The sequence below is a fragment of the Pan troglodytes genome, chromosome 17 (genome assembly GCF_028858775.2).
Source record: "Pan troglodytes isolate AG18354 chromosome 17, NHGRI_mPanTro3-v2.0_pri, whole genome shotgun sequence".
Taxonomy (NCBI): domain Eukaryota; kingdom Metazoa; phylum Chordata; class Mammalia; order Primates; family Hominidae; genus Pan; species Pan troglodytes.
Window position 1 is genome coordinate 56,378,803 of NC_072415.2, and position 16,884 is coordinate 56,395,686.

At 47.7% G+C, this 16,884-nt stretch overlaps 1 protein-coding gene across 21 annotated transcripts in view; it reads right to left on the reverse strand.

Moving 5' to 3' along the window:
• The window catches only part of LOXHD1 (lipoxygenase homology PLAT domains 1), a 179,742-nt gene that overhangs the window by 50,474 nt on the left and 112,384 nt on the right, over window positions 1-16,884 (reverse strand). For 10 of the 21 annotated variants that reach the window (XR_010151913.1, XR_010151914.1, XM_054672173.2 and 7 more), the window contains 6 exons: window positions 15,243-15,371; window positions 14,298-14,462; window positions 10,557-10,858; window positions 6,861-6,977; window positions 5,682-5,844; window positions 1,683-1,837 (listed from right to left, as the gene is read on the reverse strand). Coding sequence is in view for 18 of the 21 variants with exons in the window: in XM_054672173.2 (XP_054528148.2) it covers window positions 1,683-1,837; window positions 5,682-5,844; window positions 6,861-6,977; window positions 10,557-10,858; window positions 14,298-14,462; window positions 15,243-15,371 (1,031 nt within the window). In the remaining 3 variants the exon portion in view is untranslated. The remainder of the gene's footprint in view (window positions 1-1,682; window positions 1,838-5,681; window positions 5,845-6,860; window positions 6,978-10,556; window positions 10,859-14,297; window positions 14,463-15,242; window positions 15,372-16,884) is intronic. The other 11 variants (XM_016933622.4, XM_016933623.4, XM_063795627.1 and 8 more) reach the window with 2 other exon arrangements.

Below are 16,884 nucleotides of genomic sequence, written 5' to 3' on the forward strand. Positions count from 1 at the left end.
AGGGTGGAGGAAAAGGAGGCACAGAGACGTTAAGTAACTTGTCTAAGATCACACAGCTAGTAAGTGTCAGAGCCAGGATCTGAGCTCAGGTGACCTGCCCCTAGCATCTGGGGACCTGATAAATAATATCCCTAGTGTAGAGTCAGGGACAATCACATAAATCACTTGACCTTTTTGGCATTCTATTTTTGCAAGATGGAAAGAGGAGGATAGGACTCCTCCTACCTACTTTATAAGGGCAATGAACAATTAGATCTCTTGTGGAACATGAATGTGTGTGTTTTAGATTATTTCTTCCTGGTACAACATGCTCTTACATCTTGTCCTGTTTTTCAGCCCAGAGGTCTAATTAGCAATCATATTACTATTCCTGTTTCAGATGCAGTAAACTGAAGTTAGAGGTAAATGGTTTCTATCTGGTTGGTGAAGCAGTGAATGGGAGTGCTGGGGGGTCTGACTCCTGGAGACCTGGCAGCCAGGCTGGGGCTCCTTCCACAGTCTCTGACTCACGGGGTCACCAGCCAGCTGCAGACCCACTTAGATGACACCCACCTTTCTAATCCCAGGGCTAATATCCTCCTCACTAGTAGAGTGGTTCAATATTAAGGGATATGCCTGGCTGAGGGTCAGGTTTAAGGAGACCCTTGATAAATACCCATTGGCTGATGTATGAAATCCCCAGACATGCACAGCCACAGGCAAGAGCACAGATCAGGTTAGGAGCCAATCCCCTTAACCTGATCTCCCTGTGGAGATAGCCTGGCCTGTGGGGATTTCAGGCAGATTTCAGTGCATGGAGAGGAGAAGGAAAGGAGGCTGAGGAGCAAGGGCGGGGAGGGGCAGGGGGCATGACAAAGGGCACAGACTGGGAGGAGTAGAGGCGGGGAGAGGGGAGCCAAGCTTGCGAGAAAGGAAGTTTAATAAAGCCCACCCTTAGAGACTCCTGTGTTTTTGTAAAATCAGTCCGTCAGAGCTGGAAGAGCCTTACACATCACCCAGTCATGTGGTTTTCAAGCCTTTTTATAGCCACAGAACCCTTTGCTTAACAGAGGGCTTGCCTGGCACTGTGATCAACAGGCCAGGTCAAAGTGGATCCACCTGGGAGGGAGTGGGGTGTCCATCTGCACCTGTCTCCACCGCTCCCAAGGGCCTTGGAGCCACCTGGGGCTCTACACAACACAATTTAGCCAATTCATATCTGACCCTTCAATTTACAGATGAGGAAACTGAGGCCAGAGAAGTTGAAGCAGATAAGGAGTTGATAGCAGAACCAGGCCTCCAGATCCCCTCTCCACCCCACAGTTCAAGTCTCTGTCAGCACAGCCCCTGCCATTCTGCAGTGTTCACCTCCACGTTCATGAACCATGCACAGTGAACTGGATTTTCTGAAGATGACCCAGCCCCATCCAGCCAACAACCTCGAGCTCCAGCAGGCCTCCTGCTTGTCCAAGGCCGGCCTTCTGCTCCACCTCATCCCCTATGCAGGATCCAGGGTGGGTGCATCAGCTAGGAGAGGGGAATAAGGCACACTTGCAAGGGAAGGGCAAGGGCAGAGGCCCAAATGAGTGTGCACAATGCCCCATGGAGTTCCTGGATGTCCCCAGGAACCAAGAAGAGCTGGCACCTAGATCGCTGGGCCTGGAGAGGAGGGAAGGAGGGTAAACTCCGTGTGCCCCTCATACCGTTCCTCTCTCGAACTTGTTGGTCCGGTTCTCTGACTTGCCAAGGTATCGCTCCCCAGTGTCCCCGAGGTCTCCATAGATGGTGATGTACACCTTGGCATCCGTCCCTGCCCCAGGAATGTTCCCTGTGAAGATCTGCACCGAGTACAGCACAACTGGGCAGGTGGTGGGACAGACAGACAGACAAAGGGAAGAAAAGGGTGACAGCGCTTTAGGTCTTGGGGAACTGGATTTGTAGGAGGTGCTAAGCTTCTGGCCTAGGCCTCAAGGGGTTAATGCCTTCCTTTAGTTTGCTCAATTATGCATACTCAGCTTCAAATCCATGTGGATTCTCCAGTGGGAACTGTGCTCATCTGATCTAGACCCAGGTAGGCTCTATGAGACCCCAAAAATAGAAACTTTTTTCTAGCACCCCTCAAACCATCTATCTGCCCATATAGCTGCCTGCAGTGTACATGGGGAAAGACTCAGAAACTACCTGAGATGTGTCCACACTGTGGTCACTAAATCTACCTGCCATGATACATGGCAATAAAATGCCTTCCCATTTGAGGGTGACCAGTGTCAACACCAGATCCTTCTCAGTGGTTCATAGAAAAAAAATATTTTGTAAAGAACAGTTTCCCCTCTGTTCATTTCCTCACATTCATTTATTCTCCAACCCACTGCCACCCTCCCCTGCCCCAGCGGTTCAGGTCAACTCCTCACCGAAGCCACTGTGACTGCCGCCCACTCCTTGGTCTCCTATGGCCCATAGGGAGGGCTCAGTAAATATGGGTGTGACAATTATTAAAAATTATTATGAAAAATAAAAACGCATGGTATCTTGTTTTTGTTCTGCTGTTTTTATTTAAGGAAAAATAAAACATCTCCTTTCCTAACCTTCTCCTTACCAGGGAGACTCAAGTCTTGCATTTTTAAGAAGGCTAAAAATTGGTTGGCCCCTCTGTGTATCCTCTGTCTTTGGAGATTTTGAGTTTCAGGCCAAGGAAGAGGGAACTTGGCTGGATTATCCCCAAGGTGAGAAATGGAAGCTGAAAGGCAGAGGTGGCCAAAGTGGAAGGAAGGTTAACTTCCCTTGTCCTGGGAGGGAGTGAGGATTCGGGAGTATTCGTGGGCCACAGGGACCCCTCACCTGCACACAGGGACCCTATAGGGAAGTGACAGCTGGGCTTCTTTGCAGACTTGAAGCTTGAAGGGGGCCTCAAGGGTGGAACAGAGGGCCTTTTGACAAAGCCAGATTCATGCAGGAGTGTTTCTGGCCACCCAGAGAAATGATACTTGTGTGTTGGTGGAGAGCCAGTAGTGACACTGTGTGACAGCGAGCACAGCTGGGAGTGGCACTCATCCTGGACTAAGGGCCAGGCCTCTCCTGTGAGCCTCAGGATTCCTAGAAGACCCTCAAAAAGGGGATTCCCCTCCCTGCCGTGAATGAGATGGCCTGTCTTATCAGCCCTTGCAAGTGGGCTCAGAACCACATTTAATTAAATTTAGAAAAGTAAAGTGATGTGAGTTGCTTGTCCCCATGGCTGTAGAACACATTGACACCCACAGCAGGGTTCCCATGATTTTCTTATTTTCCCCTGGGTTCTGCAGCATTATTCCCTCCTGCTCTCCTTCTGTGTGGCTGGACACTCCTTCATGGGTAGCTTTATGGTTTCCTAATCTTCCACCCATGCCTTGGATGCCAAGGCCTCCCAGGTTCCACCCATATTCCTCAGCTCTCATCTTGCACTTCCTTGAGTTCTCTGAGTCTTTGCCTCCAACCCAGGTCCTTCCTTTGCTTCGGATCCGCACACTTATTACCTAGAGGGCGTCTCCACGTTGACCAGACTCCAACATTGCAAACTCACATGTTCAAACCTAAACTCTACCCTCTCCTGCAACCCCTGTCCCTTTTGCAAACCTTCTCCCCAACCATCTTCCTTGTCTCAGTGGTCCTGCCCAAGCCACTACCCTCCAAAGCTCCTGAGTGCATTGTGAGAGTTGACCTGCAGAGGCTGGTCAGAGACACCGCCAGGGGCAGAAACCAGGGACCAGCCACACTTGCTCCCACCCCACCCTGCCCCACTCAGCTCAGTGCAAAAACCTGTCAGCATTTCACACACTACATTAATAAAGAAAATCCTCTCTTTATTGTCTAAATGTTACCTAAGCTTGTCTTGCTAATACTGACCTGCGGTGACATTAGGAAACTTGTCATAGTTTAGACACAACAGTTGACGGTCTCCCCCCTCATTTTCCCCCTCATCCATTTTCTAGCTGTGCATTTGGGCCTGCTCCACATGTGAGCTAATCACAGGTGGCATGGGCCTATACGGACACCTTTTCTAGGAGCCTGTGTCCCAGAGCAGGATGCTGTGTCCCCAGGGGCTGGGATGAAATGGCCTCCTCACTCCCCCTTCGTCTGCTGCTTTCTCCAGTCCTCTGGGAATTAGGAAAACTGATTCAGCTTCTGAATGCTGAGCAATGCGGTAGTGCAGTCAGAGCCAGCTATTTCTGGATCCTCCTCCCTCCCCGTCCCACCCAGGCCACCCGGCGCATCCATGGAGAGATGTTTCCCTAGAAACATCACTGAGCTCAGAGTGAGTTTTGTGGTGTGTTATCCACACAGAACAGCCCAAGTGCTCTCCTGGGACAGCTTTCCAGGGCATCCTCTGGGGTCCAAGTTGAGAAGGAAGTTATCCCCAGATTCAATAGCAAAGACTATGTGGAGAAAAGGATAGGAGTAGGAGAGTCACACTATTGAGGCAACACTCGTTTTTATTTCTGGGCGACAACTCAGGTTAAAGGAAAGGCAGAGCTATAGCTGTTTTACTTCTGGTGACAAAAAAGGAAGATGGCATTTGTCTTTTGTCTTTTGGGTGTCTTATCCACTTGGTGGGCAGAAAGACCTGTCTTCCTGTCTCCATAAGGGGCCCAGAATTTTAAACTTTACTCCAGTTTTTCCAAGAAGACAACACAACAAATTTAAGGTGGATTTTCAAGCTCTTGGAGCTTCTTTGATCTGTGTAGGCTGCCCTGCTAGAGAGATCCACTGTATTCTTTTTCTATCATCAGAGGTAGAAAGTCTGTTTTTTGCAAATGAATTTGACTTTGAAACAGCTCAAGATAATTCAGATCTGAATGGCTCATGAATAACATGGGGATTGACATGGATGATGCCATTGCTGGTCAAAACAGAGGTATGACTCTGTCCATATGTTCTGGGAAAAGTGTGCGTGTGTGTGTGTCTGTATGTGTACACATATACAATGTAGAAAGAGAGAAGAAGAGAAGGCTGAGGACTGAGCCTTGAGGAATACTATCTAGCATGAGAAAAGAAACCAGCACTCTAAACACTTCAGAGAGGTAGGAAGAGAACTAGAATATGGTGGTATCACCAAAAGCAAAGGAGGAGGAAGTACAAGAAGTGAGTGGCCAGTCTGATGCAAATCCTTCAGAGAAAACCACATTGATGAAGAATGGACGTGTTAACCAGCCCATCCAGAAAAGAAATTCATGACCTTGGACATTCTAGAGCCATGCCAAACTACTGAGAACAAATACACAATGGTTCCAGTTACATATAAATCAAGAAGGTTTCTTGATTCATACTAAGTTGGGACAGCTAAGTCCAGCAAGAGCAGAGAGGCCAAAGCCAGTGATTGGTAGCAAATAAATGAATAGTAGGGAGAAAACAGGGACGAGGATAAACCAGGAACAGGATTCCCGTTATCTGGATGTATTATCCCAATGTCAGACCAGGGAAGAATTTTAGCGCAAACCTTGGAGTGAGACAGCTGAGACTTTGAAGACTAGCTCGGCCATCTATTAGCTGTGTGCACTTAGGCAGATTATGCAACCTCTGTGAGCCTCAGTGGCCCTCTCTAGAGAGTGGAGGTAACAACAGACCCTACTCCTGGGTGAAGAGGCTTAGCCTGGCACAGGGCATGTGCTCAGGAGGACCAGGGTCCTGGAGCCTTCCCATGGTGATGAGGGTGGCCACACCACACTTACTGTCCAGAGGCTCTTCTACTTCCTTGTAGACTTGCCGTAAGGACCCATCTTTCATGTATTTCTCAGTGAAGATGTCATATGGAACCAGTTCTCGAATGGTCTTTTTGTCATCCTCAGAGGTGGCAAGCCACCGATCGCATGGGAAAGTCAAGGTCTCTGCACCCTGGGGTGAGGCAGAAAAAGGAAAATTAGCCCTTAATGTGAAAGCTGCCAACTTCAGGGATTCATCATCTCAATACTCATGGAGACCAAAGACAAGGATCATGGGGCCCCATAAATAATGTAAAAGCCACAGGAGAGCCCCTTGCCCCAATTTCAGTAGATCAGTCTTAAAGACTTGCACAACCACATCAGAGTTTGGCTCTGAAAGGCTGGAGTTCCCAGGGTCACTTAAAAATAGGTATCTGAACTCCATCCTGGAGACTCAGATTCAGTGGGTAAGAGGAGGGGGGTGCTCTGTATTTAAAAATTGCTCCCTCTGGCTGGGCATTGTTGCTCATGCCTGTAATCTCAGCACTTTGAGAGGCCAAGGCGGGTGGATTACCTGATGTCAGGATTTCAAGACCAGCTTGGCCAACATGGTGAAACCCCATCTCTACTAACAAAATATAAAAATTAGTCGGGCGTGGTGGCGTGCGCCTGTAGTCCTAGCTACTTGGGAGGCTGAGGCGGGAGAATTGCTTGAACCCAGAAGGCAGAGCGCTGTTGCACTCCAGCCTGGGTGATGGAGCAAGACTCCATCTCAAAAAAATAAAATAAAATAAAATAAAATTGCTCCCTCTTCATTCATATCCATAGCTATGGCTGAGATCTATCTCCTAGGTTTATACTTTTGTGGCTTCAGAATGTTTTTAAAGTTGTCTGGGGTGGATTTTCTATGTGAGTTGACCTTGAGTTACAGGAAGGGCACTCTGGTCAATCACTAGTAATATGGCCTTGGAGGTGGGGAGGAGAAACATGCCCAGACCCTCCTCCTCAACCATGAAACCAGGTTCTAGAAAATTCTGCTTGGGACCAGAGCTTGTTTCTGCACTCTGAGTGAACTGGGTGAATTTTCATTATGAGATTTTTTATCTCAATAAGGCTGATCTAGCCAGTAGGTCCTTACAGGGAATTTGCCTTGAACCTGCTCTGGAAAGGGACAAAAGAAACAGCAGGACAGACCAGTCAACAACTCACGTCTTTATCCGGGAGGAGCCTGCGGATGTCCACGTGAGAGCAGTGCCACCCAGGATTCATGCCCGTGTTATTATGGCCAATCCGAATTTTTTCAATGATTTCTCCCACATCTTCTAACTTTGGAAAGGAGATAAGGCACTGAATGTTAGCTGAAAGATCCAGGAAAGTATGGCCTCGGCAACATCCTGCTTCCCCAGGGCATCCACCCTGAGTCCCTTTGCATTTCCTCCTGATATGTCTCCACTATCCAGCCAGGCCAGCTCCCATTGTCCTTGACACACATGCCATGCTTATGCCTCATGTCCCCTCTCTTAAAGTCAGCCTTGACTCCAGAACTTGGTTTAATCCACCTTCTCTGGGAGGGGGACCCCTCTTCAGCATGGAGCCCAGCTCCCCATCTGCCACTGCTCACTGTTGTAGCAACTCATCCCCTGTGTGAGAACTGAACTGGGTAGCAGAAGATGAGTTCTGGCTGTGCCATGCTCCTGTCTTGCCAAGTGGACTTATTCAAGGCCCCAGGCCCCTAAGAGTCCCCCACCTTCCAGCCACTCCTTTTCTGTGCTCCCACATAGAAATGCCAGTCCCTAGAACTCCACATTCCTTGCCACGGGGCCTTTGCACATGCTTTGCTTGCCTCTCTGCCTTCCTCTTCTTTACCTAACCCATACCTGCTCAACCTCGTAATCCAGGTCTCAACTCAATGATCACTTCCTCAGGAAAGCCCTTAACCTCCCCGAGAAAGTTAATTTTCTTCATGACAGGCTCTTGTTGTATAGTGGAGCCCCTCCTTGGAGTACTTCCCATAGTTGTAAGTTTTCATTTATTTGTGTGACACCTACCATCTCTTTCACCACTGAGAACCACAAGGCAGGCACCATTTTGCTCTGCATTGTATCCCGAAAACCTAGAACAGTGCCCATGACCTAGGTACTCAATAAGCATTGGTTGCAAGGACAAAAGAGTGTTTCCTTAGCTGCAAAATGGGTACGATAAAATCAGCCAGGCCTTCTCATAATGCGGTGGTGAGCCTTAACCACGATGGTGTGCATGAAAGTCCCTTGAAAAAAAAAAAGCTGATACATGTGTGCCAGGTGAGTCCCTGAACTGGGCGGGGGATGGGGCAGCTACAACATCTTCTCTCTCCCACCTGGAGCCTCCAGGTATGGGATGCAGAGGAGAATCTCTGGCTTCTGTGACCTTAATCCTCTAAGCACTCAGTTGCATGGGACAGGATGGCTGCCTCTGTTTTTGTTGTTGTTGTTGTTGTTGTCGCCCAGGCTGGAGTGCAGTGGCGCAAACTCAGCTCACGGCAACCTCCACCTCCTGGGTTCAAGAAATTCTCTCCTGCCTCAGCCCCTGGAGTAGCTGGGATTACAGGTGCCTGCCACCATGCCCAGCTAAATTTTGTATTTTTAGTAGAGACAGGGTTTCACCATGTTGGCCAGGCTGGTCTTGAACTCCTGACCTCAGGTGATCCACCCACCTCGGCCTCCCAAAGTGCTGGCATTACAGGCGTGAGCCACCGCGCCTGGTGGTCATCTCAGTTCTAACGCCTCAGAGAGCAATGTGGCCTTTAGGGGACAGCTACTCATGGTTGGTGGGCCTCAGAGAAAGACTCAGAGGACATCAACATCAGAAGGGACCCTGGTATTCTGGAAGGTGAAAGAATTAGGCAGAGAATGCTCTGGAACGGAACTTCTTGAGTCTAGATCCTAGCTCTGCTGTTTTAAGACACCTTGAGTAAGTCTGCTTAACCTTTCTGCGCTTTATTTCCTCATCTGTAAAATGGAATGATCATACTACCTAGGTCTTGGAAATGTTATAAAGATTAAATGAGTTGATACACATCAGGTCCTTAGAACTGTGCTGGCCCTTGGATGTTCTCAATAACTCTTAGCTATTATTGTTCTTTTCCTGGTCAACCCCTTTTCTTAGGAGGGGGCCACAGAGAGAGGAAGCGGCTTCCTCCTGAGATAGTGGCTGAGCCAGAATCAGATCCAGGGTTACCGACTCCGCAATTCAGCGTTTTACCTCCTACCTGAAAATCAATCAGAAAAGGGAAGTGCAGAGAGAGGGACACAGGTGGGCAGAGAGACAGAGGCCAGGAGACAAAGCCCTTTCATTTGTTTCCCAGCTCTCACACTCCCCCCAAATCCAGAGAGATTTGAAAAGAAAAAAAAAATAGCAACAAAATTACTGGCAAATTATAGCTGTCTATTAGTGGGGACTTCATTGATAAAAACTCCCCGGAAGTCATGCCGAGGTGTGATCACAGCCTCAGCCGCTGACGGCATCAGGCCTGGATGACTCACGCACCATGACATCTTGGGTGGATGAGATGTTAGCTTTGTGTGGATTAATGAATCACCCTTAAATTTTCTCGTTAAAAGACTCAGCAAAGGTGACAGACCTTCCCACAAGTGCTGACTGCTCCAGAGAAGGTGGGAAGAGAGCAAGGCGTCCCCCGGGATAGAGACTGGCCCAGGAAGAAGGAAGGTGCCCTGGGCTTTGTTTCCTATCAGAAAATAAGGGGCACATCTCCAAAGATCCCACTGCCTGGAGGGCCCAGCCTTCTGAGGCTCCTGGCTCTTCTCGTTCAGGGTCTCCTGTGCTTCCCAAGTCTTGCTTCATTATTGCCATCTATCCAAGTTACATCACACTCCTCCCATGGCTTCTACTCAAACCTCAAGCCACATGCTTATTTCCACCTCTGAGCTGTTGGCCATGCTGTTCCCTCTGCTAGGAACGCCTTTCCTCCTTGTCCCTGCTAATGCCCCCTTTCAGATCCAACTCAAAGCCACCTCTTCCAAGGAGCATTCTCCCTTCTCTAAACAGTGATAGTAAGCTCAGTCCATTTGCTTGTCTACTGCAGTAGCTAACTAAGAGTGCATATTCCAGAGCCAGTCCTCCTGGGTTTCAATCCTGCTCCCACTACATCCTAGCTGTGTGGTTTTAGGGAAGCAACTAAACCTCGTGCCCCAGTTTCCCCATATTTACACAGGGACAATTATAGCACAGAGTTTTTATGATAATTAAGTGGGTTAGCCTATGACAGTGCCCTCTGACCCACAGGGTCCATGACAATGACCATCACCAGACTCTCTCATTACCTTTGTTGGGAGGACTGGGGTCCCCAACTTGACCGTAAGCCCCTCTCAGGCAGGATCTGAGCTCTCCCCTTCTCTTGTGTCTCCCACCCAACCTAGTGCACACCTGAGCACACAGGGCAGGCACAGTGTGCATGCACTAAATTGAAGTATATGGATTCCAAGGCGCTATGACCTACATGCACAGTAAACACTGAACAACAGCACCCCCATTGTCAAGACCTGATGGGAAGCCATGGAACATACAGAATGCTCTTCTCTATTAAATTGTTTGACCATAGCTTGAGAGCTGAGCAGGAGACCCTAGCCCATGACCACTGGTGGTGGGATTTCCACCTCTCCCTGGCTAGCAGTATCAGCAGAACCCCACAACCAGCAAGTCTGGGAGCTATGCTCCACCTGTGGATAAGTGTCTATTGTTGGAAGCTCTAGAGATGCCCGTTGGCTTTATGCCTCTAGTGTTCCCAAGTCCTGTCTCTCATCATTGCCTTTGATCCTGACACCAGTCCAGGAGGAGCAGGGTGAGCTTCACCATTCCCCTGGTTGCTTGGATGTACTGAGGCCCAGGAAGGTAGGATGAGCTACTCACCTTCCTCTCTAATAGCAGTGCATCAGGATGAAGGGCATGCGTTCTGCCCTGAAGGTAGGGCTTCTCCTCTCCCTCTGTCTGACCTACTCCATCCCTGGACAGCCTGCTGAGCCCAAGTACCTCTACAATGAAGCGGGAGGCAGACTTCCTCTCAAAGAACTGCTTCTGTTCCCTCTTGTTGGTACACAGATACTTCTGCTGGGTGCACACGGCATCGCAGCCATAGATGATGATGAAGATGTTGGCATCTGTCCCAGCAGCAAAGACATCACTGGTGTAGAGGGTGATCTCGTAAGGAACAACTGAGGGTGGTGGTCAGAGGGCAAAGCCAGAGTGGATGAGAGAACAGAAAACAAACATGGTGAGAGCCAGTTCTTCACCAGCACAACCAGCCCAGACCCTTGCACTGGGGAACTGCTGCCCGGGGAACTGCTGCTCAGGGACCTGGACCTTCACAAGGTTGCCTAGCAACTGCAGGTGGGGTCCTGTCCTGCCCCACCCCCATGGAAAACCCTCACCCCCTCAGACCAGGGTGTGTGAGCCTCTCACATGCCAGAGCACATGTAGCAGACTGGTTGAAAGCACAGGCTTCAGAATTTGACAAGCCCAGGCTGGAATCCCAGCTCTGTCTTGACCATTGGTGTAATCTGGGCAAGTTAATTCTGAGCCTCAGTGTCCATTGTCTGTAAAGTGCCCTCGACATGGTGCTTGGCTGAAGAGACTCCACAGACAAGAGCACTAGATTTCAGGGGGCAACTTGCTGACTGGATCGGCCAGTCTACGGTAGTGAGCATTCTTTCACTCTTCTCCCTATCCCCTGCTCCCAGTCTCTCACTTGCTCCCAGATGGCCTGCCTGCCCCAACCCATCCACCTCACACCCAGCCCCTCATTCAGGTTCCGTCACATTACACAGGTCTTTTATAGGGGAGGGGATAGCAGGAGGCGAGGGCTGCACCAGGGTTTACTTGGTCCCACCAGGGACTATCTCCCCTAGAAAGAGGGTTGACAAATCAGTGCTGTTAGCAAGCAGCTTCCTGGTGGGCAGCCACCGGTGTGAACAGAGACCAGTATGTCTCTATGCATGGGTGGAAGACCTTTGCTTCAGAAACTTTTGGGGATGCTTGTTAAAAATACAGATTTGCAGGCCAGGTGTGGTGGCTCATGCCTGTAATCCCAGAACTTTGGGAGGCCGAGGTGGGCTAATCACTAGAGGTCAGGAGTTCGAGACCAGCCCGGCCAACATGGCAAAACCCCGTTTCTACTAAAAATATAAAAGTTAGCTGGACGTGGCGGTGGGTACCTGTAGCCCCAGCTACTTGGGAGGCTGAGGCAGGATAATTGCTTGAACCTGGGAGGTGGAGGTTGCAGTAAGCTGAGATCACGCCACTGCACTCCAGCCTGGGTAACAGAGTGAGACTCTCTCTTAAAAAAAAAAATGCAGATTTGCAAACCCTGCCTTAGTTTCTCTGCAGGATGGGTCTAGGGATCTGAATATTTAACTCATACTTTATACTAAAGTTTGAGACCACCTGAAACAATGTATTGCTATAGTAACTATAGGTTAGTTCATTAGCAGGTTGTGAAATGAGTTTAGTGGGTTGTCAACAGTATTTTTAAAAATATGTGGAATTGAAAAAATCTAATAGAAAAATATCACTGTATATCACACATAATGAGGGTACAATTTTTGTGACATTTTTATTTTTTGCATATGCATATAAATGTGTACAATTGCTCTGGGTCACAGTAACTAAAAAAAAATTTAAGAAACAAAAGAAGAATATTGAAAACCCAGGGAAACAGTTCAAGTGGATGTCTACTCTATCCTGTAGTCTTGGCCCTTGAAAGGAGTCACAATACAAGCTTCCTTCTCTCTTGTGGCCCTAACCTTCTCCAGATGAAGACGTTGCTTTCATTTATCATCATAGCTACTTTGCTGTAGGGCTGTAGTAGTGATACTTGCAGTAGTAATAGTAGTAATAGTTATCACTTATTAAGACTTCCTACATGTCAGACTCTGTACTGAGCATGCTATGGTCCTTATATCCTTTAACTCTCACAATGACTTGAGGGAGTAGGTATTATTACACTCCATTTTACAAATGAGAAAACCAAGGCTCAGAGAGGTGAAGTAACTTGCCCAAAGTCACATGGTAGAACTTGAACTCAAACCCAGGCTTGCCTGACCTTAAAGCCTGTATTGCCAGCCTCTAGGAGTCTTGTTGCTGTGAACTAGAGATAAGTACTGCTGCTTAGCCACAGGCAACAGAAAGAGACAGCCCACGGAGGTGACCACTAGCCCCACAAGGCTTGAAAAGGCCCTCACCTATAGGGTGAAGGGAAACAGCCTCGACCCTGCTGGGTGCTCAACCAATAACAGAGGTGTCATCTCTGCAGCATACAGTCCCTTCCTCTGAGCCTCTGGGGTTTCTCCCTGACCCAAGACTTGGAAAGCCTTGAACAGAAAAGCTGGCAACAGAATCTGAGCTTTCCTGAGACTGGCCAGCAGTAGGAGAACCCCTGGAAGTTTCTGGGCAGGAACAGCTCACCCTTTAGGTTAGTTTTAATATCAGGCTGGAACTGAACATATTCAAAGTCAAACCATACAAACTCTTTATCTTTTTTTTTTTTTTTTTTTTTTGGTATGGCATGTCCTAGGGCATGTAGGGAGAAATGGATACGTTTGTCCTCAAGGGTTCCACCCAGTGCTGCTGCCAACCCCATGCACATCTTTCAGGCCAGAGTCTGTCCTCGCCTGCAGGTGACTCCTGGGAATAGAGGCTGGATCCAGGGCTGGCTTTGGGCATGCCCAGCCAGAGAAATGTCACTTCATTTTAGACTTTGGATCAGAAGATATTTTGATGATCTGTTCATTTCAGTTTATTGCTTTAGGCAAAAATTTGTTCATCACTGATACATGCTATTAAGTATGAGTTGTTTGGGGGAAATCTTGTGGTACAGTTTATTATTTAGTTAGAAAAAATTATATGCTCTGGAATTTATTCAGATTTTACCAAATTCAGACAGACTTTCAGAGTTTAGTTAATTTCAGTTTGATTCCCAGTACATAGTACTACATACTTACATGTCTATAAACATTTAATACATTCTTTCTGATGATGACAGTGGAAAGGAAGTGTCAAAACTTCACTAAATTACTCCCTTCCCTTCTTCCCCTTAGCTAGAAAAGGGAATTACATTCACCTTTTTTTTTGAATTCTGGGTCTAGCAGAGTCCAGGCTGTGTTTCCCTTCAACCCATAAGTGAGGGCCCTTTCAAGCCATTGTGGGGCTGGCAGTCATGTATACCACCTGAGAAAATCTTATACTGCTGACTTACTTGGCATGTTAATGACTGGAGTAAGGATTGGTGACAGGGTTGATAATGATTCCTCAGTTAGACCTTTATCTTTCTTCCTTTTGGATATTGCTATCATCCTGCATTATTATCTCTATGCTGCAGATGAGGAATCTGAACCCTCGAGAGGTTAGGTTCTCTACATGTTGTCACCAGCTAGCTTGGAGTAGAGTTTAGAATAAATTTCATATTTTCATTTCCTGGGTCCAGAACTCTGCCCACAGCCCCCACAGAGTCAGAAAATTCAGGACAGGGATGAAAGACCAAAATCTTCAAGGTGGGCCTGGCCCACAGTCAATCCTGAAGGAGGAACTGGGGCTGAGTTGGGGTAGCTGGTGATGGGGCCCCAGAGAAGGGCTGGCCTTGCCGTGTGTGGTTCCTACATGGTGTGTACAGCCTCGTCTGAAGCTCTGCATGGAAGAGGTCTCTGATGATGGATCCGTCGTCTTCATTTTTGGCCAGCCAGCGGCCACAGGGAAACGTCATGCACTTCCCAAGAGATGGGGCATCCACCTCTACCCAGTCTACAAACCAGCCTGGGGCCTTGCCTAGAGAGAGAGGAGACACAAAACCCATCAAGGACCTGAGCAGAGATGATTTCCTGTGGGTAACTTCAGGGACTCCTGACATCCTTCCTTAGGTGGTTGGCTGATACCATTAACATGACATCCCTTTTGCTTGCAGCATTGCTAAAGTGACTCCCATTAAAATGTGCACCCAGATGTTGAAGCTGGATCACACTCCAGGCTGCTGTCAGTGAAATTAGTAAGAGTAAAAGAGCATCAATAGGAGATGACAGGAGAGTAGGGGGAGGCTGAGGTGGGAGGGCACTGAGAGGAAGCAAGGATGCTGTCCTTCCTTGAAGAAGGGGCTTCAAACAGAACTCAGGGATGCCAGCCTGTGTTTACAAAAGCTTTATAATCTTACCCAATGATAGGAATGAAGCAATTGAATCAAAGGCTCTGGGGGTGGAACCAAGAAATCTGTGAGTTAATAACCCCCCAGGTGATCCTGTTGCACACTCAAAGAACTACTGAGTTAGATCGGAGATTTTCATATCTGGCTGTGCATTAAAATTACCAACACTGGGGTTGATAAAGGCTTTAAAAATCACCAGTGTCCAGGTACAGCTCTAGACTAATTAGGCCAGAAACTCTGTGTGCAGCTGAGGACTCTCTGGGCTCTACTGGGCTAAAGGGATTAAGGAAGCTGTGTCATTACAGAAGACAGATGGCATTCAAATTTCCAGAATCTTTCCCAGATGCCCACAAGGACCTGTCCATGGTCCTTAAAGTCTTAGCAAGGAACAGAGGGGAGGGAAGCCACACCTGTGTTGTCATGGCCAAGCCGGACTTTCCACAGGTCTCCCAGATCCAGCGTCTCCACCGTGAAGATTTCAATGCTGTCCCTCTCAAACTTATCGCTGTTTGTCTTGGAGGACTTCAGGAGGGTCATTCCTGTGGATCAGATGACCCCAGCATGACTGGCTGGACCTGAGGCCTTTCAAGCCTAGTCAGACCCAAACCTTTAATCCCTTTTCAAAATGACCAAATTTCTAAACTTCCACCAAATTTAGACTGTGCAATTATCATCCATTGGCCACCTTTGCACAGTGGGCATTTTTTAAATTTTTTTATTTCAATAGCTTTTGGGGTACAGGTGGTTTTTGGTTACATGGGTGAGTTAGTAGTGAATTCTGAGATTTTGGTGCACCATCACCTGAGCTGTGTACTCTGTACCCAATGTTGTCTTTTATCCCTCATCCCCTTCCCAACCTTCCCGCAATGAGTCCCCACAGTCCAGTATATCATTTTTTTTTTCATCCTCATAGCTTAGCTCTCTCTTATAAGTGAGAACATTTAGTATTTGGTTTCTCCATTCCTGAGTTACTTCACTTAGAATAATGGGCTCCAGCTCCATCTAAATTGTTGTATAAGACATTATTTCATTCCTTTTTATGGCTGAGTAGTATTCCATGGTGTATATATACACCATATTTTCTTTTTATCTTTTAAAAAAAATTTTTTTATTACACTTTAAGTTCTGGGGTACACGTGCAGAACATGAAGTTTTTTTACATATGTATACATGTGCCATGGTGGCTTGCTGCACCCATCAACCCATCATCTACATTAGTTATTTCTCCTAAGGCTATCCCTACCCTAACCCCCCACCCCCTGACAGGCCTCGGTGTGTGATATTCCTCTCCCTGTGTCCATGTGTTCTCACTGTTCAACTCACAGTGGGCACTTTTTTGGTGTGGGTTCTTTCATTGAGTTTTACAATAACCCTTTAGGGTGTGCATTTTTATTTCCAGTTTATGTTGAAAGAGATACCTTACTCAAAATCATCCGGGAGACAGTGGTGGAGCTCTAAGTCAATGCTGCACCACCTCCATACCCTCACAACTCTCTACATGGAGAGTCAGCCAGTGACAAAGCCACACTCTCTATGTTCCCTGGGGAAACATGGGATTTCCTTCAGGGATGGGACATGTGAGAATCTCTGGAGCATCTTCTCTGGATGACAGAGGAGGGATGAATTTGAATGCCCCAACCCCCAACTATTTCACATATATAATCAGTCCTGAGACTGCCTGCAGTGTCAGTCTGAAACTGAGGTGATCTCAGAGTCATCGCTATGTCTTCCTGCCTCAGGATGCACTGCATTGCCTTTAAGTCCCTGTACCCCAATAAGTCCCAGCTCTGGGCCCACCTCATGTAGAAAGTCTTCTGCTATTCCTAGACTCACTACAAACTGGTTTAAGTATACAGAGAGACAGACAGACCTTGGTCCAGTGCCTAGCTCTGCCACTTACCACTGGGTGGCCTTGGGAAAATTATGTAATGTTTCTGAGACTTGGTTTTCCAAATGTCAAAAAAGGACAGGTCTTAGTCCCTTCCTCGTAGGGCTGTTGTGAGGATTTAATGAGTTGATGACTGTTGGATGCTCAAGAATTTGTCTAACACA